Source organism: Drosophila biarmipes, chromosome X (assembly GCF_025231255.1).
Source record: "Drosophila biarmipes strain raj3 chromosome X, RU_DBia_V1.1, whole genome shotgun sequence".
In the NCBI taxonomy this organism is placed as follows: domain Eukaryota; kingdom Metazoa; phylum Arthropoda; class Insecta; order Diptera; family Drosophilidae; genus Drosophila; species Drosophila biarmipes.
Window position 1 is genome coordinate 22,809,415 of NC_066611.1, and position 24,724 is coordinate 22,834,138.

Sequence of the window (24,724 nt, forward strand, 5' to 3'; positions counted from 1 at the left end):
CCAAGATCGGGGGATCGGGCCTTCAGGAGGTCGGGAGGTGGGTTTTCGGTTTCGGGAGGGTGAATCGGTGGATGTACTGGGTGGTGCTCCAGCACCAGCTCAGCTCTCCCGCTCTGCGTCGTCAGCTGGCGACCGCTGCTACCGAGCAACTGCAGCTGAGGCTCAGTCGATTTTCAGCTGAGCGGTTCAGTCGAGAAACGAGTTTCATGCCGTGCGGACGCTCACGCTGCGTCACTTTCTCGCGGAAAAAGAAAACTTGGGGAAGAATTCGCCAGGTTTATTTATTTACATACGTTACATGCCTTTTTAATTGGCTACGCGGCGAGCGTACGAGTGTTCGAGTGTGTGCAAAATAAGTCGCTTATTTTTTTACACTTTTTTTTCACTTGAAAGTGCCTACCGAAAAAAAATTAGCCAAAAAATAAAAAAGTAAGAAAGAAAGATAGGAAAGAGAGTGTGTGAGAGTGTGTTAACCTGGGCACAGGCATTATGGACCGATGCATGTGAACTGACAGGAAATAGAGCGCCATTAAGCCAGCAACAGCACATCACATCGCCTCACATCAAAAGGCAGTTAGAACCATGGCAAGACGCGGCCCAAACAGATTTGCTAATTGAGGTCGTTGTCTAGGTAAGTTGTCAGCTTCTTCGGGTTTCCGTTTTGCGGCAGCTCTGAAAAATCACTTACGAGCAGTGCAGCACCAGCAGAAATAGTACCAACAACTAACTACGATCTCCGATCGGCAGATAAAGCTCCAAAACGGTAAATTATGCCGGCAAGCTGGGGGCAAAAAACTCTCCTGGGCTGCAAAAATTCACACGTTGCACAGTGGGGCAAAGGATATTGAAATGAAATTGGCCTGAACGGAAAACTTGTCCGTTTATTAAAAAGGGGTAGTCCGTTTGGGAAAGTTATTAATATAAACGTTAAATTTAGCGAGATGAACCTTAACTCTTTAAGAAAACAGCTTTTCAACAACAATTGAGAGGACGAATTTTGTCCGTTCAAGGGGGATTTTACGACTTTCTGTTAATTTATTTGAGAATTTCACGCGTCCTAGGGAAACATATTCTGTACCTGATCTACATAATTTGTATATTTAATATATGTATGTCGATGAACATTTGATTAACAGAGTCTGCTAGAGTCTCCGACTATTAAATATACTATCTATTATGGAATATTAGCTTAAGAATGAGAAAAGTATTAGGTTTTAGCAAAGTGTGGCCCACTCTGCTTGGTTTCACCTGCATTTAATTTTTCATGGATGCTGGGAATTCGCTCCATCTTGAAGTGCTGTTGCCCCAGGGTGCCCTGCAAAAAGCGGAAAATCAAAATGACAGATAGTTGAACTTTGTAAGAAGAAAAAGCCACTGAGTCAGCAGTGAAAGCAGCGGATCGGATTCGAGTGGATTGGTCTGAAAGCTCGGTCCGTACTTCACTTGTTCATCGCTAAACTTTGGAGATCAGAAGATCTGAAGAGCTGGGTGCTGAGAACTAGGGAGCCAGAATACTGAGGCATCGGAATCTGAGGCCTGGCTCTGATAATATAATAATTATCCAAACGGGCAGGCGGCCACATAACTGAGCGGCAATCAATGGTTTATGGCCATAATTATGCTGCCGCGATCGGCGATGAAAACCACAGCGGAAACGGCATTATCGCGGGTTTCAACTATCGATCAAAAAAGCAGGCAGCTATGTAAGGTCGAGGCACGGCGGCTAAATGCATATTAAGTAATTTCCAGCAAGTGAGAAACGCGAAAAAAGGAGATAAAACGTAAATAGATACTTGTATGGCTCTATTTAGCGCAAGTTTCCTTTTGAAAAACATTCGCAGCATGTTTTTAAGTTTTTTTGGTTCCGCTACGGCAAGTGGCAAGTGCAAAAATTTGTTGCGAAAATTGATTAACATCAAACTGGTTGGCGCTGGAGATGAATACGTGTGGACCACCCTCCGCTGTTTTCCCCTGCCCATAAGTCTGCAAATTTATGAAATTGCTGGTCAAAAGTTTTTAATTGAATCTCACATAAAACGTAAAAAACAGTACCATAAAAAAGTAAAAATGTCGAAAAATTAAATAAAAGCAACGCAAACAAAAAAGCGGCGACAAAGACAACAAACGGTGATGACGATGATTGGGACATGAAGCTCGGAACTGCCGACGATTTGTTTTTTCTTCTTTTGCCTTTTTTTTTTGTATTTTATGTATTTGTATTTTTAATTTCAATGTACACATTCATACCGTGTTTATTATTTGGCAACTTTTGCCCAAGTCCGCGCTCAGCGATCAACTGATAAACTGGTTTCGCATTTTATTGAATTTTATACAGCATTTGCATCGCTCCAGCCGCCGAACAATAAACCATTTCAGTAAGAAAACAAAAAGATGACTGCTCGTTGAGTTTGTCCAAGGTATTTGACCCACCAGTAGAATGGTTCTCATTTTGATTCGAATTCCCACTCGGACTCTGATTCTCACCGATGCGCAATAAGCCAGGGAAGTTCGAGATCCGTGCTATGGGGGGTTCTACCGACAACCCCTTACGGAAAACAGTGTCAGCAAAGCAGCAGCTGCCTCGCAAGAAGCTTTAATCCCCGGAAAGATTTGAAAAGGCGAACAAAAGGCAAACAAACAAAGTCTTGGGTTACCACCATTCACTCAAGGAATCTGCGCCTTATTTCCTTTCCGATTCAGATCACTCTCTCTCGTGCCCCCGTCCCAAGAAAAAGCCCCCCGTTGGGCGCCATTACTTTATCTCACTTTTGTACCTGTCACTCTGCCGCGCGCTCCTCTCACTTTCGTTCGATTTTGGGCAGTTGGGCAGTTGGGCATTTGGGCATTTGGGAAACCCGTGTGATGAAGGGCCTTTCTAAATCTTTAATGGCCAGTCGCCGTCGATGATCCCCTTTTACATTTGATACTGGGAATTCTGTGTAATGTGTTGTGTACACAAAACTGCTACAAGCTGTGGAACAAATGCGGGAAAGCTAATAGCGCCGAAAATGTATTTCGGTATCTCTTTAGGATAGAAAATGTAATTTGTATACACCTGCATACACCATTTTCCTGGACGTATTTGGAATAAACAGTTTAAAAAATGTATCGAAAAATTATGAATTACATTATATTAATTGCTTTTTGTATTCCAAAATTGCACTTTAAAAGTTGTCAACTCCTGCTCCACCATAAATCCCGCCTCTTCTGTTTGCTTGGGACACGACGTTTGCTTAAAGACTTCCTCTATGATCTATAGCTATCATGTAATGCCTCTGTCGGGGGGTACTTGAACTTCCATTCTCCGTTCTCGATTCTCCATTCTTCAGCTGACGCTCCGCTGCCGACGCTCGCCGAACAATAGAGTTCTTGTTGCTGCTGGAACTCTACTACTACTGTTACTACTATTTTTGTTCTGGAGCCCCTCAGTAGTGTATGCCGTATCCCGCTCCCTGTGCATTGTCTATATAATCCATGGGGGCACAAAGCCCATACATAGTAATTAGAATCATGCACGAGCATACCTTCGGCCGCATCTGTATCTGTCTGTAGCCTGTATTTTTGTGCCTTGGTGTTTGGGTTTGCTATGGTTTGTGTGTGGTGTGGTGTGGTGTGGTGTGGTGTGGTGTTCAGAGTTCGCTGACTGTGACTTTAACCGTTGGGGTCTGCGCCTCAGTCGTTAATTTGGGCTCCGGTAATTATGAGCGACAGAAGCGGACCATTTCCCATTTGCCCCAAAAGCAAATCGACTCAAAGAATTTGATTCGGGATCGGAGTTGGAAGTCGGGAGATAGCAGATAGGGGATAGTCAACTTGGCTGCTCCATGCTATTAATCACTGGAGTTGGTCAGTTGAAAATTCAATTTCGTGGCCACAAAAGTCGACAAATTAACGTCTTTTTAATTGCTCGTGCTGTTGATCTTGCTTGTGCCTTTGCCTTTGCTTTTGCCACGACAAAACATTCAACAAACAACAGCAACAACAGCAACAACAGCAACAATGGCCAATTGTCATGTGAAGTCGTTGAACTCAAGAGCCCCCAACAACCGGAGTTTATTTGCCCCCCTCCCAAGCTTTTTTGTGGTTTATCCATGTTTGTGTTAAGAGACGGGGACATCGCAGTTATACAATAGATCAGCTGCTGGTCCATCAGTGGATCGCTCCATTACATTGTGAAACAAAGGCTGCAGTTTGGCTCTGGCTTTTGGTGGAGCAGAAAACCAAAATAAAAGTACAAAAATGAAAATAAAGAGCAGCGTTTGACTGGGCATGACCTTGACAAGGGCAGCCGCTCGGCAAACGTGTTTGCTCTCTAAGAAAACCGGTATGCTCCATCCCCCCGCCTTGGCGAACCACTGATATTTTAGACTTTGGTGACGCTTCAAAGATTTTTCCAACGCAAAGATTGTCACACGAAAAAATAGGCGGGCGAGCACACAAGCAGAATTTAAACCACGTGCCAAGGGGGAGAATCCGAGCGTGAGCAAAAAGCATGCTGCCAGCAAAGCAAACTTGCAACAGAGCAGCCAGGCAGAGCTGAAGCTGATGGAATGGAATTAAACACTCTCTTATTGGCAGGCATGCATGAATAAACAAATAAAGCAAAATGAATAGCAATTCAAACAGGAGATAGTTCGAGGGGAAACAAATCGCAGTTCTTGCTTTCCTGCCTTGCAAGCAAGTAATGTAGGGTTGCATTCCGAACATTTGGACAAGTTTTCTTATAATTTCGCTAGGCATTCCATTCTCGCTTTTGAGCCAGAAATAATGCCTTTGTCGAAAATGGGTGTCGATGATTTACCTGTAAATATAAAATCTTTATGTGGGGCTTGCGGCTGGGAAAGTTTGTTGGCCAAATTGAGTAGTCATTAAAATGAGATAAAATATAAAAATCGGGAACAAGACTGCGTAAATCAAGAACACTTTGTGGCGATTAAACCAGCAGTAAATTGAACTACATTCACTTCTTTTTTGAACTGGGGTAGGTACAGCTTAGAGTTTAATTCACAGCTCTCCAGCAATACATTGAGTTGACCGAATAAGTGCAAATTATTGCTGGTGCAACACTGAGCCCAAATGGCCCAGTGCTATTTCTATGGCCACAGCTGTGTGCATACATGCTCCTCTAACAATTGCAGTTTATTTCTTGCCGCTTCTCGTTTTTTTCCTTTTCAATTGCAGTTCGAGTCAATTGTGCCGAGTACGAAAGCGTGAAAAACCCGATGGATTCAACCAGTATTAATGGGAGTTGACCGGCCACTGACCACTGGATTGTATTGGTTTTTATTGGATCCATTGGAGGCACGCAGTGTTGGAAAAATGAAAACAGTGTTGAAATTAGCCCGAAATGGGGCTTTTTATTTGAACTTGAAATGGGCGGTGGTAATATGTTGCAGGTCGGGGGCCTCCGAATCACCGAACCATGGTTTCTTTCGCCAGGCGAGCTTGCATAATTTTTCTTCTTTTTATTCATTTCTGCCTTTGTCTGCTTTGATTTGTGTTATTACTTAATTGCTTTGAACCTGAAAACTGCTGACGAAAATAAAACAAGAAAGTCTAATTTATAGCGCGTCTTTATGCAAATCTCCGAAGGCATTTACATCTAATTTTGTGTAAATTCTGGTTTTCGCAGCGTTTTTTGCGCCTTGTTTAGCTGAAAATGCAAAACACGCGCTGTCCACAAAAAAATTAGAGAAAAAGTTGACTTCATTGTCACCAAAAAAATAACAACAAAATAATAAAAGCGTGTTGACATTGAAAATGGCCAAAAAGAAAAGGGGCAACAAGAAAACAGCAATGAAAAGAAAGAGGAGAGGCCGGGGAGTTGAAATGGGATCGCATTGGGGCAAGTGGGTCAGCATGAGTCCACGAATGTTGGGCAAGGGCCTCAGACACCCGAGAAGACTGAGAAGAAGACTGCGGAGAAGACCGCGAAGAAAGAGCAGCGGGCGGGAAGACGTGCGTGAAATACGCCCCAAATGCACAAAACAGATTTGGCCACATGTTGTATAACGCTAGCAAATGTATCGCTACGTGATCTGGCTTCGATACACGATATTTGTGCATACTATTTGGTCTGGTGAGGAATGCTACAAACTTAGGTAATGTCCAAAAATAAAAAGTTCTGTCGATGCCTTGCTGTCAACATCGTAAACGTGGAATACTAATCAAAATGCTTCAATACCTGAAAAATATTTCAATGGATTTCAGTAACCAATAATACGAGTATAACACCTTTTAAAAATAGTTAATTAATGAATTTTAGATATGTACTTATATATTTTTGTAGCATTTACCAGACCTCAACCACAAAATACCATTCACTTGCTATGCCCCCGAGAAATCCTCCCAAAATCGAGTGCACATTTCGCAACCAGAGCATTCGCACATAATGCAGATAGCAGACAGCCCCGATTGATTGAAATCCCATTGGGTTTAGCTAATGTCCAATGTTTGATTTCGATGCCTGAGGACGTGCCTCACATGTGCGCGAGACGCTCCCAAAACACACATTTCGATCATTGTATAATCTCGGAGACGGAGACTCCGAGACTTGGACACTCGGCGATATCTTGAGCCGGGAGCTACGTGACATGACTGAGGCATCGGCATCGGCGGGTCTAATCTTTTATATAAGTGCCTGCTGGAATTCCATTAGCTGAACTCCGAAAAACAGCGAAAAAAACGAACCAGAGCTCAAATCAAGCGGCGCTTGCGTGCTGCAAGTGTTGCAAGTGTTGCAAGTTGCAAGTGCTTCCTGCTCGGAGGAGGCATGCAACACGCATCCAGTCGGAGCGGAGTGATCAGTGATCGGGGGGCCTTGGCCAACTTGTTTGTCCAGTATGCGAATCTAGAGGGAGAGAGACTTGTTGTCGATACATTGCACTCAGGAAAAAATAAAGGATTCCATTTTAATAAGCAAATTTGGGATAAGAAAGATCGAGTAATTAATTGTTATTCCCAAAAAGTTTCCTAACTAAGTGTCCCTATTATAACTAAATATATTGTTTTAATCTTCTAATATTTTGTTAAATATGAACAGGTTTTTTAATGAACATCGGATTTCTCTCGCTCAAATTAAACAAGTTTCGAGACAAGAAGGATCGAGTTATAAATTGTTATTCCCAACAATTTTCCTAACTAGGGATCCCTATTATTAGAAAATATTTATCTTATAATATTTTTAAGTCTGAACAGCTTTATGAGCCTCAAGTAGTTTTTCAATGTTCTCAATTATTTTCCTCAGTGCACTCCTTTTTTTGGGGCAGAAAGTAAAACCCGCCACTTGCCACAGCTGTTTTTGGCCAGGTCTCTGTTTTTTTCGGCCAGGTCCGAAAGTCTGAGTGCCTTGGGTGCATGTGACATACTTTTCTCGGCGGCCTGTCCTAAAATAATTTTACTTTTTCTTAGCCAACTTAGCCAACTGGTTGGCTTCGCTAACTACTTTCTCTGCCCTGATGGTGGATTTCTTGGCTGGATTTCTTGGTGGCTAGTGGGTAGTGGGGTTTCTTGGCGGATATCTTGGCTGCTTAGCTACGGGGTCCATTTCAAGGTCAGCGACAGTCGTCCGTCGTGCCCGTGGTTTCCCACCAGCGAAAAGCTGTGACTTGCATTCGCAATGAATCTTAATGCCAGCCAGATGATGGCCATTATCCACGAACCCATCCGTGATGCAGATATACGGCTGACAGTTTTCGAGTCTCAAAACAAAACGTACCAAATCGAATCGAATCCGTTTCCAAGTCCGAGCAATGACATTCGCCTGGGTTTGTTCCCCCTCGGCTGTTATTTTATTTTTAATCCAGATCGCTTTATGTGTACTTTGGCTTTTTGCTAAGCGGAATCAGAGTCCGAATCGCTACTGCATTCCAAGCGGTGTGAGCTCATCCACTGCTCGGCTTCTGGAGCGGATCACCAGGGTAATCGGATCCGTGCCTCCTCCACTGAAATCGATCCGAAGGGGGTTAGCAGGTACTCAAGACTCGGAACTGGCATGCAGTTCAGCAGAAAGCAGATAGCATAGATTAAATATTTGCCCAAAATTGGGTTGGCACGTTAGTTTGTAAAACCTGATTGGTTTGGTTAGGGATCTTCTTCATGGGATCTTAAGGAAGTCCAGCTCGCCTAGCAGTAGAAACTATTTAAAGATTTAATGTAGTTCCGTTTGACAACACGTTTCTTATCTTGGAATTTTTCCCTCATATTTGGCCAGGCCGTGTCCATGTTCACCCACTAATTGGTGGTGCGGCGGTGGCACCTGGCCACCTAGTTACCCATTCAGCTGTCCAATTTCATTGATAAACATTTGCCCATTTGCCCCACCCTCCCGCGCACACACACACATAGGCAGACAAAGAGAGAAATATCTTTAGCCAAGGTGAGCCACATTTGGTCGATTCGGTTTCGATTGGTTCAATGCACCCCACCCAGTGGTGCAGTGGTGCTCTCGGTGGTGCAGACAGACAGTCCACTGCATTCGGCGCCTGTCCAGCAATAAAACCAATCCATGATCAATCGGTGCAAATGGCCAAAACGAAGTGAGCCGCATTTTTGCCCCTGTTTGCTGGCAAACAGATGCAGATACTTGCACTTACGGATATACACAGACAGATGCAGACACAGATACAGATACAGATACCAATTCGAAATAGAGATTCAAGATATAGATACGTGGATGGAAATGAGGATGGCATGGGCGGCAATTGTTCAGTTCAAGTGGCAACCGGTTGGATGCGACGCGCAATTAAAAAGCGCGACCAACCAGGGCAGTCTAGCCACAGTGAGACCCCTTTAAAAGTAATTCATTTAAACAGCAACAAGGTGCCATTACAAAGCTTGTTTTGATTAAGATATCCTCTTGAGATATTGCAATTTCAACTAATTTTTTGAACGCTAAGAAAGGGTAAAAAAGTACTGCTGAAAGTCAAAGGGTTATTCAATCAATAGAGTTTCTACTGTAAAACTAACTATAATAAGGTGAGGCGAGCTCATCTCTGTGTGGGACCAGATTGGAATGGTCCGCTTTAGCTTGTCGATGGGATTGGAGACCGTAGAATGGAGATGGCAGATTTCAGATTGCAGATGGGATTGGGCCGCGCACTTGTCGACGATTTCCTGTCATTAGTTTGGCTGCATGTCAAGGCTGTTTGGCAAGGCAAGCCCAGCAGCAAAATACTGCATACCATATACGTATTTATTCGTGTAGTAGCTTTTGATGGATGCAGTTGTATCTGGCTGGCACAATGCAATTAAGGCAGTGCGTTAAACGTCTTTCAAATGAAATGCTAGCCAGTTATTACCCAAGTAAGAAAGCCGCTTAGCCAGAGAGATAGAGAGAAGCAAAAGTTGCTGGCTGCAAGTGGCTAGTAGCAAGTTGCAAGTTGCTGGTACAGCAGTTGTTGCCATTGCAGCTGCATTTCATTTCGCTTCACTTTCTTCCAGGAGGCCGTTTTCCAGCTCGTTTGGCCAGTGGGCGGGGTTGGGGCTTTTGAAAAACCGGCATCTCCGTTTGCAATGTGGAAAATGCACTCTAACAAATTATTATGAGCAGCACTTGGCTTGAGTTGCTGTTGTGCATGCTGCTGGTGGTGTTGTGGTTGCAACACTCAAACACCCAAAAAATACCCAAAAAAAAACCCGCTCTTGACAGGTTGCTTGGCTATGCACCGTTGCCGTTTATTAGGCGGTATTTTCAGTGCTCCGAAGTTCCGAAAAACCTCCATAAAAACACTTGCAGGTGGTCAGATTTAGTTCCACAAAAAGGTAGCCATTTGATGGAGGGTTAAAATGGGCGGAAGAATGAAGTAATTGAATGCAATTTGCTCAGATAGAAACAAAAACTAACACAAGAAAAATCGTTTATCCGGAAAAAACGAACATAGAATTATGCTACAATTTGGCCCTCTTCAAAAGTAAATATTTAGATCTATATTTAAAGATATTTGAAATACAAATTCAAAGAGGTTTCCCACGTCTAAGTCGGGATCCTACAACTCAAGTTATGGAATCTAGAAATTCCATTTTGGGCTCCCATTCTGAAACTCATTGGAAACACGGTAATATCGAACATGAAATTGGGCTAAAATTTGGACCCTCTTCAAAAGTAAATATTTAGATCTATATTTAAAGATATTTGAAATACAAATTCGAAGAGGTATCCCACGTCTAAGTCGGGATCCTACAACTCAAGTTATGGAATCTAGAAATTCCATTTTGGGCTCCCATTCTGAAACTCATTGGAAACACGGTTATATCGAACATGAAAATGGGCTAAAATTGGGACCACCTTCAAAAGCAATTCTTTAGATGTATATTTAAAGATATTTGAAATACAAATTCAAAGAGGTATCCCACGTCTAAGTCGGGATCCTACAACTCAAGTTATGGAATCTAGAACTTCAATTTTGGTCGCCCATACTAAAACCTATTGCAAATACGGGAAAATCGAACATGAAATTGGGCTAAAATTGGGACCACCTTCAAAAGCAATTCTTTAGATGTATATTTAAAGATATTTGAAATACAAATTCAAAGAGGTATCCCACGTCTAAGTCGGGATCCTATAACTTAAGTTATGGAATCTATAAATCCTATTTTCGGCTCCCATTGTGAAACCCATTGGGAACACGGTAATATCGATCATTAAAATGAACTAAAATTTGGACCATCTTTAAAAATTAATGTTTATGGGGATCCTGTTACTCAAGCTATGAAATCCAGAAGCCCGATTTTAGACACGTATTTTGAACCTCATTGTAAGTACGGAAAAATCTGTAACTATTATCATGCTTTTACTACTAAAGACCTTAACCAAAGTCCACTTGAACTAAAGTCGAGCGAAGTCTTGGCACACAGCTGAGCAGGCAAAAGTTTAAAGCTATAAATATTTCTTAGATTAAACTATGTGGACGAAATGTGTGACGGAGAACTGCAGTAATGGTGGTTATACTACATGTAATACAAGATGGTTCAACATGTGTTTTAGTGGATATCTCCCTGTCGCACTCCACTTTGTGAATATGAACATGTGAGCATGTGTGTACGCAAATGGCTGTCGCAGATTGAGCCACATTGAATTGTCCGGACGGCTGACTGCACTTGCAAACGCAATTGCAGGCGTAATTGAATCAGCTGCTCGGATCGGGGATCTCGAATCGAAATCATCGCAAACGCATGCAACTGTCAGTTTGGTTCAAACTGTCAAAAGATCGAGTGGTTCGTGGGGATCCAGTCTGCAGTACTTCAGTTGACCCCATTCTGCAACTTAATGACTGACGTCAGAGTTGAAGTGCAAGACGATGCACAGAAAAAAAGCGATATGATAATATGAGAAATCTTATAATGATTATCATAGAATTTGGATAAGATAGAACTTGAACTCCAGTCGTATTTCCAGGTCAAGGACAAACACTGTTAGCAACCACTAAGGAATTCACATACTTCTATAATACGACCTACGAATATTAAGCTTTTTCCTGTGTAGGATACGTAAAGCCACTAGGGCGCTGACAGTTGCCTCTGGCATTGATTGAAGTCTAATTAAAGCGAGACATGCAAAAAAAGAAGAAAAACTGAATAAAAGGGCCACGGCTAACGGGGCTTGTTGTGGCCCCGGTATGTAGATCAACTCTTTTCTCAGCTATGCCATGCATTTTTTGCCCCCTTTCCCCTCCCGGAAACAGAAATCGGAAAACAGTGGAAAGCAGGGTTACTTTTTCCTAGGCGTGCCGCACAATATTTATGAAAAATTCGCCTCGAAGAAATCTTTCGAAGCAAACCGATCCGAACTGAACCTCCAGCAGCCAATGATCATAACTATTATTACGCTGATCATATGGTTTCCATTGTCGAATTTGCCGTCGCGAAACTTGTTTACGGCTTGTTCTCTGTGTTCTTCTTGCCGCTTTTCGGAATGAGTTTGTGCCACTTTTCGAAACAACTACGAAAAAATGAGGCAAAGCAAGAAGAGGAAAAAACAGCACAAGAATTGCCTCGAATCGGGGTCACCAAGTACCAGAGAGGAGGTCTTTGTATGCTGGCTGGAGAAATGCCTCAATGATATGTGGCTGCTATTGCTATTGCTACACATATCGAGATCCATAAAGTACACGACTGATAGCAACGCCCCCGTCTGCGAAGAAACCTTCGCGACGACCGGAGACACGACTGTGTTAAGGTTGAGGCTATCACAGACCCCAAAACGTGCCCGAGCAACTACAAGTAAATAAAGAGATATAGTGGCTACAAGTACAAGTACAAGCACAAGTACACGGCGAGTGCCAGATGGTATGGTGTTTTTGCTTAGTTAGTTTGATGGTTTGGGGTCCCGATGTTTCGATGGCGCCTTGAAAATGCTCTGGGCGGTCATATCAGGTGGCCAAAAAGTACACCAAGCCAGACCGAATTTATTGGAATTCTTTGCGTACATACATTAGAGAGGTGTTGCGATAATACACAACCCAAACACTAATATGAGAGTCGAACAGGCCTTAAGTGATCAAGATACGGTCGGCCCGGCAAGGAAGCCATGCTAGATGGATGCGATAGCAGGTGGGGCCTTACGCGAATCGGAGCCCACTAATCTTTAAAATCCCAAATAACCCCTTGAGCGGGTTTTACTACCCAAACAAATCGATGGTATGCCGTAAATTTCCAGACAATTGTTCAATTTCCGTTTGTTACTCAAACAATTTTATGTTTTTGAAAGTCTTTCAGGCCAAAACCAATTTGGACTAATGATAAGGCGATAATAAGCTTATAATGTGCTTTTGAGGGCCAATTTGCTGGTATGAAAACGCAAACTAGACCATATGAAATTCTCGTTTCAGCTCCATAAAAGTTAAGATTAAGTTAAAAGGTTCTTCAAAAGTTCTTGCTACCCTCCTCCGTTGAATTCGGATTTGCCCTCGATGTTCGTTTTTTATAAAATGGGTAGCACATAATTAGAAGTCGGATCAAAGAAGGTGGCACACACCCTATAGCTGGCCTCTTGGAATGTCCATTTATGGTGGTTGAGCTATGATGTCATCACAGTGCTGGTGTGCGTGTGCGTTTAGGTGAGGCTTCCTTCCTACTACTATGATTTTTTTCCCTTGATTTCTTGACGATGGGCCGAAAATGGTCACGCATTTAGACGTCGCCACTCCTGCGAGGGAAAAGCGTTGGCGGTCCTCTTCTGTTTATTTTATTTTAAGCGCAAGGAGCGCCAATATACCACTTAAAAACTAAAAGAAGGTGGTGGGGCTCCCACGCCAAATAGTTAACAGCGATTGAAGGTCGTCAATCAGAACGCGAGACTTGCGCAATTCTGCCAGCGCTGCAGTCGGCGCAGCTCATCATCAACTGACTTATGCAACGCACTTAGCTGGAAGTTTTAGTTCAGTTGGCCCAAGTGTGGCGACAAGTGAAGATACAGATATACCGAGCAACAGATACCAGACACAACACACCTAAGTGAAATAAGAGTACATTCGAACTTCAATTCCCAGAACCGCCGGGTTTCCCAGAACTCCGTGTTCAGGCTTTCCCTTCCAAAAGTTTTGTTCTTAATTCTGGTTTCAAAAGCGTTAAAAATATCTAAATATTGTGAACAACTTCATATGCTTAAAGAGTATAAAATGTTGCCGTAAAGAACTCTCAACTTTCAAAATTAAACTTCCAATTGGAAATCCTTGCAAAACGAACTTCCACTTGGAAACTCAAGGAATGAACATCCGAAAATGAATCTCCAATCAGAAAACTGAAATTTGCGCTTTTGCAAGTTTCCTTTCATTTTACGTTGTTGTTGTTGCTTTAGCTGCTATCATTTGATAAGATAAAGCAGCAGATCCAACTGGGAGAGCCAGGTGATGGGAGAGCGACTCTCTTTTCTTTCGCCTGTAGCTCTATTATTAGAGAGTTACCGTTGCTTTATTATTGCCACTATTATTGTGGTTAGTGGTTGGTGGTGTGTGTGAGTGTGCCTGTGTCGATGTTCAGTGTTCTGTACGTGTGCGTGAATGCTTTTGTGTTCTATGCATAATTTGCGCGTTTTTTGTTTTCAGTTTTGTTAACGTCGTCGACGGCGCCGCCTCGCAAAAGTTGCTCCTCTCTTCGCCTAGAAAGAGAGAGAAAGCCAAGCCAGAAAGAAAAAACACCGCTAGCCGCAGTTAGTACGCAATTTTTTGTTGTTTTTCAAGTTTACCTTAATAGCTAAATTCTAGTGTGCGTGTATTAATTATTTATTTCTGTTTATGACAACGTGCAATTTGTCGAACAACAAACACTGCATTTAATTGCGGCAAAGTGACGAGCAAAAGAAAGCTGCGTACAAGTATAATTCGAAACGTGAAGTGCGAGGAGTGATTCGTCACGTAGATTGCGGTCCTTACCCATCCGTCTGGATAACTATAACCCACAATCACAATACACAGATGTGTTCAAAGCAATAGAAGTGGAAATGAACCTCCAACTAGAACCATTCAAAAATGAACTTCCCACTGGAACCAATCAAAAATGAACTTCCAATTGGAATTAAGAAGTTTGTATAAGACCTCAAAAATGCATTTTAAAAATGGTTATACATTTTAGAATTGACCCACTTCTATTGTTTTGAACGCAGGTGTACTTGTTTGCCTCATACAAAACAGTAGTTACCCATGCAGTTGTTATCTGTATGAAATGAACGGGAAACTTGCCACTAGCCAAGCGTCGGGCGATTTGTTTTCAATTAGCCAAGGAAGTTGGGTTTCAGTCAGCGGGAAAACCGCAAGAATCTCGCTTAAAAAGCGGAAAATAGTCGGCATATCGATTTTTACTAACTCACTTCTTTACCATTCCGTCTGCCTTATACATATTTAAAGCAATTCGAACCCGTTGCCTTCTATGGACCCGCAATCCATTACCAATTCCGTCTTCGCTATCTTCTTTGGGGATATATTATGCCATCGATTCCTAATATTTTTTTATCTTTATGATTTTTTGTTGATTGATTCTTTTGCTTTGCTTCCCTAATTTCTGTGCTTTTTGGCTCAAGAAATAGAAACAATTTTTTTTTGTGTTAGGTAATCGTCTGTAAAAATTCTTTTTAGGTATATTATTATATGTTATATGGGTTTATGCGTTTATTGTATATATATCCAAAAGATACGCATACTTATGTGAATACCTACTCGTATTCCATTAAGCCTAGTTCTCATTTAAAGTGCCACCTGCATATCTGCGTAATTATATGCATATCTATCGTTTAAATGGCCCCATTTGGTATCTAAAGAAACTCCCCACGTCACTCAAAGACATAGGAAGGTGCAAAGTACCAGTGGATCCCCCAATTGAATATGGCAGGTGACATCTTCTGAGCCATTAGAGCAATGGCAGGGGTACGTGATAACTGGCATTCATATGGGGGCATATACATACTCGTACAGAAAGACCTATATCTGTGTGGTATGAGCCGGAGACACGGGGATCGGACGTTGCAGAATGAAGCGGCCTAATCAAGTGGCTCAAATTGCCGCACAAATTGAAATAGATAATGGCCCGCAAGTGACAGCGGCGACATAACGACAACGACTACGACTTAGCATACTCGGGATTAGTCATGCGAATCGTTCGCCTGATAACTCACAGCAGACCAAACAAAAACAGATAAAGTTGTCGCAAAACAGGCAAAACAGTGACTCGAGAAAGTCATTCCACAGGTGTTTCGGCTGGCTGTACCGACCTACCAGTCCAAAGGAAATTTGCATAGCCGTCTAGTTGGATGGGTGATGATTATCGATACATTATAGAGAAACAATGATGAGCACCAATAAAAAATTCCCTCACGTCGGTGGTTATCCACCGTATGATATCATCGCCTAACTTTGGAACAAACCCAAGTCGATTCACACCGAATGCAATGCCGAACTTCAATGTCAGTGTCATCCATTGAGCAGCGAAAACGATTCGCAGTCGAGAGATCTCTCTTTTTAAGCCAATGATGGAGCGATCCCCCGACATTCCGATACATCCCATAATCACACCCGCCGAAGCCACAAGGCTGCAGCCTATGGGCCATTAATCATCTTCTATTTGCACTTCTGATTCGCCTTATTCAAACATGGCCCGGTACTTGGGCCACCAAAATAATAATGCCTTCATTTCTTTAGGCCCATGTGTAACGGTAGAAAGTTGCCAATTTTAAGTGTACACATAACGGCAAGACTCCCCCAAAAGGCCGAAGACATTGACCGTAAAATTAGCATTCAATTATGGAAGTCGCTGTCTCTGCCCGGGTTATCTAACCACCCGATGTAGACCCATAAAGGCCCAAGTGGGGGAGCTTTTATGGGTTCTATTCAGAACCCAAACCGAGGATCCCTAATTGGCTCTTGATGTATTCGGAATCATAAAGATCTTGAGAGTTATAATCAAAACTTTGGCAAGAATAGCTTCCTACTCAAGATAAGTGGTAATCTAATGATGATGCCACAAAGCTACAAATCAATTTGTGGCTTTTCTGAGAATAACAAAATCCGGTTGGCCAGCAATCTTCACAAGGTATAGAGAACTTGTGTTCTGTACCTTTTGCCCTTTTATATTTTGAAGAGTTCTACGTGTGAAACGATTAATCTACTTGAAACCCTTAAATTCCCTTAGATTCCCATGTAGATCTTCCATCTAGAACCATTCAAAAATGAAATTTCAATTGGGAATCTGAAGTTTGTATAAGACCTCGAAAAATGTTTAAAAAAATGTTTATAAATTTAAGAATTGACCCACTTTGAACGTGTGTTTAACAACCCGTTGCCTTTTTTTTAGAGTGTTATACATGAGAACGGTACATTTACTTGCAACCCTTTCCTTGAGATTCCCTTTTCAAAGCCAAAGATATATCCAACTCGTGAGGCCTCAATGTTCAATGATCGATCAAGTTCACACAACGATAAGTGATCTGAGTTCGCCGGTTTAAAGACCTTGTTTCGGAACGAACGATTCGATAAAAGTCGGGGAATGGGAATGGGAATCGCTCCGAATCGTTCGAACCTCACGTTATTTATTATAAGGTATATGGTGTATCACTCGTTGTTTGTCTGCCAACTGCAAACTGGGCTACTCGTGTGAGAAGTGGAAATCGATAGAGGGTTACTTAACCATCTCCAGTCCAAAACACACGGACCCAACGTGCCAAAGTAAACAGTTCAATTACGTCTGATTGTTCAGCTGCAGTTGGCAGTTGGCTCTGATTCATCGCTATTCAAATGCTATATATTTAGATAATCGAGCCTTTTATATGGCCATAAATTTAAGCGCCTTTATAAAGTTATTTCCAGTTAGAGACGCACATATCCCATACAATGGCCATAGGCAAAGTGTAAAGTTCGCATGCCATCCGAGAGCAATTTAATTTTTATTTCAATTAGCCAGTTCACAAAGGCCCCCAAAACACTTAACGCTATTAGCCAAGCTCATTATTTTTGGCAACACCACCAAAACCACACAGCCATGTTTATGGAACGTGATGATTTAAGGCAAAAACCAAAATAAAAAATAACATCTTTCATCGCCGTCTCATGATAGCCGAGGAATTTTTACTTACTCATGTTTATTTTCAAGGGGAACTTTAGTGACTGACTATAAAGCCTTTGGGCCAGGGAAAAAAGAAACAAAAACAGTATTGATAACCCAAAACAGGTTAGAAGAGCTGGCAAACCGACTGGGCAAATACCCATTGGATAGACATATGGGATCAATGAAAGCATTGCACGCCTGTTTAAATGAATGATTAACCGGGCAATAATACCACTTTAATCGGAGAGAAATGGGACACTCAATTAGGGTACAATTGCCAGAAACAAAAGGCTGCTCGATATGCCTGGCAAGTGCGAAGACCCCCAGGGGTATCGACGCTTTTTTGGCGAATCATATGACGACTCCACGTTGAGTTTTATATCTGGCCAATAGTTGGGCTAATTAGTAGGGGCTGCTCATTAAAAAGTAAACACAAATCGATGGGCCACAGGCAATCACGAATGCACACAGTACGGTTCATTAACGTAGGTCCATTGGTTAAGCGATTTAGGCGAAACGGTGACTCGTATTAAAGGATTAATATCAGACGTTACTTTAAGTCGAATATTTGAAAACCCCAACTAGTAAACACAGAACATTAAGTGTGTGTATATAAAAACCAACGAACAAGTCAAGCGAGTTTCAGTCTGAACCTAATTACCCTCATTTAGTGCAAATAAATCTGTTTTATTCTTCGTTCAAAAGGTTATTTACTGAATTGATTTCCCAATTAGGGAAAACTACTCACTTCCTGTGGGAATTACTTGCGATTAACCTTACAGATTCGTAATGTGCTGTATGCCTAATTAAATGGTATAGTATATCTACACAAATCGAAGCACAAAAGGAAATTATTAGTCGTTTCATGGATATAATACTTTTTTAACTATTAAAGAACCAATAGATTCACTGTGTCGTATTATTAATGTTCATTTTGTATGGATACAACACAATTTATCCTCAGAATGTAGTGAGTATCTTGATCTTTTTGCTCAGTGCATAGACAATAGAACAAGTTGGTGGTGCAATTGCCCGTAATTTGCATGGTCTCGCACTCACACCGTTGCACCACAACTGTGTCATTAGAATTTACTACTGAGTAAACAGCGCCACGCCCCCCAACCACCCTCCTTTTTCTATCTGCCACATGTATGTGCTATCTGCTAGATGCATGTTTGTAGCGTTGCCTTCGCGATTTGCATTGTGTGCAAATGTAACGCACGCGACAAAAAACGCCCGCAAGTCGCGCACTTCTCATTGCCGCCGACGATTTCGATTTTCTTGGGCTTATCGCTGGCTATTTTCGCAGTCTTAGTGTGTAGGTGTGAGCCATTAAACAACCTGGCCGACAATTAAGCACTAAGCCAGGTGAAAAAGGCAAATAGGAACGGGGAAAAATTAATTGATAAAGCACACGTACGTACGGGTACGTAAATGTAAATACATCGAGTCGACTTTGAAACATACTTTAGAAACCGAAATTGCCATATATTGTTGGTCAGCTGGCACACATAACATTATTTCCTTGGGGAGAGGGTATTATGGAAGAAACGAGTGGGTTTTTAGGTGGCGTTGATAAAAACAAAGAGCCAAAAGGAATGCCCACCAGCACATCCGCCGTCCCCTCCACCATCCTTATCAGCCAGAAAACCGATAAGACCGAGCGTCTTCTGTAATCAGACCGCTTTTAACGCTCTTTAACTCGCTTTCTTGCCCTTCTTCCATTTTCAGATTTCGCAGCGCACAAATCGCACGCCATTTTCTAGCATGCTCTAGGAATATTACGAAACCCGACCGAAATTTAAGGGAAACGCAGAGCCACACAAGTTGAGACACGTTTGAAACGGCAACGGAAACGGAAGTCGGTGAAGGTGAAGGTGGAAGAAGCAGGGAACGAGTGAGAGAGAGGGAAAAAATTCAGAAGCCACGCCCACAACATGAGCAGCATGAAGGGCGGCTTCTCCACACTGAATCGCTGGTTTGGCCGAAAAAAGGGTAAGCTATCATCAAACCAAAACTTAAGGCACATTTTTTACATTGAATTATAGGAAGCCTCACTTAAATTCCCCTTCCTTTTTAATGACACCCTAATTCTTATTATCCTTCGACTATTTTATCGTTTGTCATAAACAGAGTTTATTCCCCGCAATCATTACTGTGATAAACCCTTCCTCAATTATCATTTGTAGAGCCAATGGATATTGGCATAGTAAAAGAAGAGATAACAAATATAATAGAACACATTCCTGAAAATCGCTGTTCCTGTGTTAGAAACCAATCTCAAATCCGTAATCTCACTTATAAATATTCAAGAAACCTACTTTTTGCAACAATTAAATCCTCTCTTATGTTTTGTGAATCCCCAGACAAATCCGGCACTAGCAGCTCCTCAATGGGCAAGTTGTCCAAGTCGTCAACACATCTGCACCATTTGTCCACCGACACGGACTTGAACGAGACTAGTCAGCTGGAGTACAACCGAATAACCCCAGTGCCCGCGGCCACCAGCAATGCGCCCTTCGAACAGACATTCCGCATCACCGTCCTGCTGCCCAAGGATCAGCTTTTCGTGGCTCGCTTGGGAGCCAGGGTTCCTCTGAGCAAGCTCCTTTCGCTCGTCTGCGATAACAAGCAACTGGATGCGGACAAGTACGAGTTCCGGAGTCCAGGTAGGGGCACCTATCATCCTTACAACGTTGGAAAAGGTTTTCACTTTCGATGAGGATTGGAAAATGTCTTGTATATGTACTGTCCGCTTAATAGAGAACTGTCCGCTCATGAGATTGTTAGGTGATATTTTATCTTAAAGCTGGGAATTCTGTCCGTTCAGGACATTGCCGTCCGCTCAAGAGAGCTTTATGTAATATTTTAGCCTTGGCACCTGTAGTCAATCTGAAACTTAAGTTATCCGTTCCAAAGTTCCACAAAATCCACGAACGTGAAGCCTGTTACCACCGAAAGTAATACTTCTACTAACCGAATTTATATCCCCCTTTTTCAGTGGATGCTAGTCAGGTGTACAGTTGCGAATCAACGATCGGAGCCGTGGGTCTTTCGGAGATTCGACTTTGCCACAAGTCGGAGTCCTACGACAACTTCAATCCAGATGTGATGCACAAATTCCAGCGCACCGGAGCCGCTCGAGATTCGTTGAGCAGCAGCTCGGACTTCAGTAGCAGCCGGCACTCGAAGGTGACGGCCAAGACGCCGAGTCCCTACAGTTCCAGCAACTCCCTCAACTCGATGGACTCCACGGGCATGAACTACACCCGTACCCCGGTGGTAGTGCCACCGGCGAAGGTATTGGCACCACCACCGCGCAAAAAGCGAACGGCCCCCAGGCCACCAAGCCAGATTTGCATACCGGAGCAGTCGGTTCCGGATATCCCGGCAGCTAGCCTAAAAAGCGAACCCGCCTATGCGGTGATTGTCAAGCGTCCCCAGCTGTGCATGTCCACGCCAAATCTCTCTGGGCCCCCTCTGGAGTTGGACTGCAATGGAAATAGCTCAAAATCCCCGGATGACGACTCCGTGGATGGCCACTATGCCACACTGGACCTGAAGCCACCATTTGCTGGTGGTCCGGAACCAACGCCCCGGAAACGTTTGCTACAGATCAAGAAAAAAACCGCACCGGCTCCTCCACCGGATTTCCAAAGTGGCGGGGATAATATATCACTGGCTTCGCTCCCCGAGCCGGTGACACCCACCCCGAATATCCCGCAACCAGCTCCAAGGATTACCACACCTTTGCCCATTGCTCCGACATTGAGTCCCCCGCTGCCCCTGGTAAATGGAAGTGCCAATGGATCGCCCAATGGAAATGTATCCAAAGTCCTGCTGAATAGAACGCCCACCCCGGAGCCCCGATCTTTGGGTAGTGCCACTGAGGACGATGACAACGATGCGGCTTCGAAGCAGGCGGATTCGGGTATTGGAGAACCAGCACCATCGCCCTCGGCCTCGCCAGAACCAGAGCCAGAAGTGGAGACGGAGAAATCACAGCAGGAATCGAGTTCCGAGGACGACGAAGCCATCAAAGTGTACAATTTCAAGCTTTGCAAGACTTCCAAGCAGCCTGAACCATTGGCCACCAGTTTGGCGGAATTGGCAGTGCTGACAGCCCAAGGAGAAGACGAGGAGGAGGACGAGGACCAGGTGCACTTGCAACAGAAGGTGACGCCGGCCAATGGAAGTCTGGCCACGCCCAGTAGCGAGACCTCGCTCACCTCGTGGAACTACTCGGTTCCTATATCGCCACCGCCCGACTTCTCCGATCCGAAGATGCAGAAAGGCAGTGCAGTTTCGGTTCCGGTAAGCCCTAGCTCGCCACTAGACGAGATCGTGGATGAACTGGCGACCATAATCAATCAACAGCGTCTGGACACGCTGATAAAGAAGCAGCCCGATCCTCGGCTGGCGGAGATTGAGGCGGCCAAACCGAATCGCTTGGCCAATTTCAGCATAGCTACGGCCAAATCTACGACGAGGGTTGGACGAGCCGACTCCTTTCAGGCAGGAGCATCTGGAGCAGAGGCGGAAGTGACGTCACCCGGAGGAACTCTGGGTTTTCGCAGCACCTCCCATGCCTCTCTAAACAAACTAGACCAGAATGGCTTGGGTCAGAGACGCTCCTCCAGTGAGTTGAGCATCGGGGAATCGCCCTCATTGCAGAGCCTGGAGGTGATCAAGACCATCCTGAACTCAAGAAAGAACAGCCTGGCCGAAAGTGGAGGCAGTGCGTCATCGCCCGTTACGGAGCAACCAAAGATCATCTCGCTGGAGCTGGAGACGCTGGCCAAAGAAGAGTCATCAATGGATGGACTAAGCGCCCCAAAGCAGTCACCCACGCCCATCCAGAAACCGTCTCCGACTCCAGCAGTTGAGAAACCATCATCTCCTGTCCCGAAAGTTGTCCAGGAACCCCAACCGGTCCTCAAGCAATCACCTACTCCAATACAAAAGCAGCTGCCTTCTCCAGTTGACAAGCCATCCATACCTCCTGCTGCGAAACCAGTCCAGGAGCCGGTGACTCCTTTGGTTCAGAAGGAGTTGACTGTGCAAAAGCAATCCCTTCCGGTGGCCAAGAAGGAGGCACTTGTGCCAGCTCCAAAGCCATCCCCTCCGGCTGTTAGGAAGGTTCCGGAGCCGTCTCCGCCAGTTCAAAGGCAGCTCGTCGCGCCAACTGCTCAAGCCGTCAATGATAAGGAACCCCCAATCTCGGAGAATTCCAAAAGCACCATATCACCTCCGAACTCACCGACCACACCAGCCACGCCAGTCAGTCCTGTCAACCTGAGGAATCCCAACAACAGCACCGGTGCAGTCCAACCAAGTCAGCAGATTGAATCCGCTCCGAGCTCCAAGCCCCTGCCCCCCACATATCGCTATTCGGGGCCACCCAGCATTAATTTCGCCACCTGGAGCGAACGGCCCAAGTCCACTGTGGCCATCAAGAACGAGGGTGACTACATCTTCGGCGGGGCAGGAAAGTCCCAAGGCGTGACCTCGCCGCCTGCCAAGCTCACCATCGAGGTGGCTTCACCCATTCTGAGGATGGGCATTCCCCAGAGGCGGGAATACCACGTTCCCATTACGGTCAAGCCACTGAAAGACGTGAGTCAGGAGAAACAGCAAGAGGAAAAGACCGCTGTGAAGGACCAGCAGATCGAAGAGGAGACCTTTTCGGTTCAGGTTAAGCTTAAGCCGCAGCCAAAACCTCTGGAGAAGCCACTGGTTCACAACCAAATCCCAAGTCCCGTTCAGAACCAATCCTCTACATTGCCGCGGCCAGCCAAAAGCAGTAGATTCACTCTTCCGGCTGGACAAGGCAGCCAGGTGGTCTCGGCTAACTTGGCCAGCAACTCTCTGCCACGCCCCGTTTCCAGTTTGGAGAGAAATAGACCAGTGGAAGCCAATACAGCTCCGGCTCCCTTTGGTCAGAATACCCTACGTCGCACGGGATTCAAGGAGCGTATGCTGGAAAGGGAGCAACAGGAGCAGGAGCAAGCCTTGAGAATCAGGGTGTCTGTGAATGGATTTGGCAACACTCCTTCTCCCGCTGCCACTAGCGCTGCTGCCACGCCCCCATCCCCGCCAGAAAGCAAGCCAGCACCGCCGGCAAAGAATGCGAATGTGGTTTTGAAGTCCACCAAAGTGGAGCTGAAGCTCCAGGAGCCGGAGCCCAGGCCGGTGAGCCTGCAGGTCAAGCTGAAGCCCACTTCCCAGCCAGCGGCCACGCCCTCACCGCCGCCGCCGCCCCCAGCAATGCTTCCGACTCTGAAGCCCGTGAAATCCAATGGAGGTCGTAGCAGTGGTCCCACAACGCCGGATCCGCGTTCCCAGCTCATGGACGCGATAAGGAATTTCAAACGCGAGGAGCTCAACCGATCCTGAGTTTTCGAAACAATTATCACTAGCTAAATAATATCAGGCACAAAATCACAAAAGCAGCGCACAAGTTATATATTTTTTAAACCGTTAACAGTAAATTTTGTGTTGAGTTTGTACATAATTTCGAAAAAGAAACGTAAAGATTAAGGAGAAATTTTTTCACCCCATTCCCGCGCTTTTAAAGCGCCTAACACCCCACAATTTTTTTTAACTAATCTTAGTTTTTTTGTTACGAAATATGTAGATTTTTATTAATTTGTTTTAGTCATTAGGTCACAAGAGAACCCAAAAAACAGAAAATACAACAGCAAGATAAAAGGAGAAAAGAAAAGCGAAAAATCTATATCTATATCTATGTATGTTATTATGCCTATATAATATTTCGTATGTCATAGTGAAATATAGTAACCAATTTTCTAACCAATGGGACTGGTCTACTTAGTCGTGTCAAATAAAACAAAAATAAAATGGAAGCGAAGGAAAACGAGCAACCCCAAAACGGAGAGTTTATAATGCTAATAATAAATAAATTATTTTAAAACGACAGCAGTTAATGCATTTACCGCTGGTGTATATACATATATATGGCATTGTATTAAACTGAATAAAATAAATTACAGAAATTAAAAGAGGTCGGTTTATACTTTTGCGGTTGGCGGCTAAAAATGTAATGGTAATTTAAAATAATTTTATAAATGTTGGTTGAGCAACATAGCAACTTTGAAATCGGTCCTTTAAGGCCTGATAAGATAATAAATATTTTTATAAAGCAATTAACACAAGTTCATATTACGCAATTTTC

At 43.8% G+C, this 24,724-nt stretch overlaps 1 protein-coding gene across 3 annotated transcripts; it reads left to right on the forward strand.

The window, feature by feature from the left end:
• The first annotated feature begins 197 nt into the window (after window positions 1-197).
• On the forward strand, window positions 198-24,551 carry LOC108023514 (proline-rich protein 36). Of its 3 annotated transcripts, none has more exons than XM_017093061.3 (4): window positions 198-631; window positions 19,261-19,524; window positions 19,896-20,198; window positions 20,531-24,551. In XM_017093061.3, the coding sequence occupies exons 2-4, from the start codon at window positions 19,467-19,469 to the stop codon at window positions 23,923-23,925; spliced, it is 3,756 nt and encodes a 1,251-aa protein (XP_016948550.1). In that variant the 5' UTR covers window positions 198-631; window positions 19,261-19,466; the 3' UTR covers window positions 23,926-24,551. The 3 variants fall into 3 exon arrangements, with proteins under 3 accessions (XP_016948550.1, XP_043948726.1, XP_016948549.1); XM_044092791.2 differs by lacking the exon at window positions 198-631 and adding an exon at window positions 13,387-13,463; XM_017093060.3 differs by lacking the exon at window positions 198-631 and adding an exon at window positions 14,043-14,146.
• Window positions 24,552-24,724: the final 173 nt, after the last annotated feature.

Bases quoted from the DNA above. Each gene is read 5' to 3' on its own strand.
- LOC108023514 (XM_017093061.3), top strand. From the start codon at position 19,467: ATGAGCAGCATGAAGGGCGGCTTCTCCACACTGAATCGCTGGTTTGGC. The intron at 19,525-19,895 runs GTAAGCTATCAT...GTGAATCCCCAG, and splicing joins CTGGTTTGGCCGAAAAAAGG to ACAAATCCGGCACTAGCAGC. The intron at 20,199-20,530 runs GTAGGGGCACCT...CCCCTTTTTCAG, and splicing joins GTACGAGTTCCGGAGTCCAG to TGGATGCTAGTCAGGTGTAC.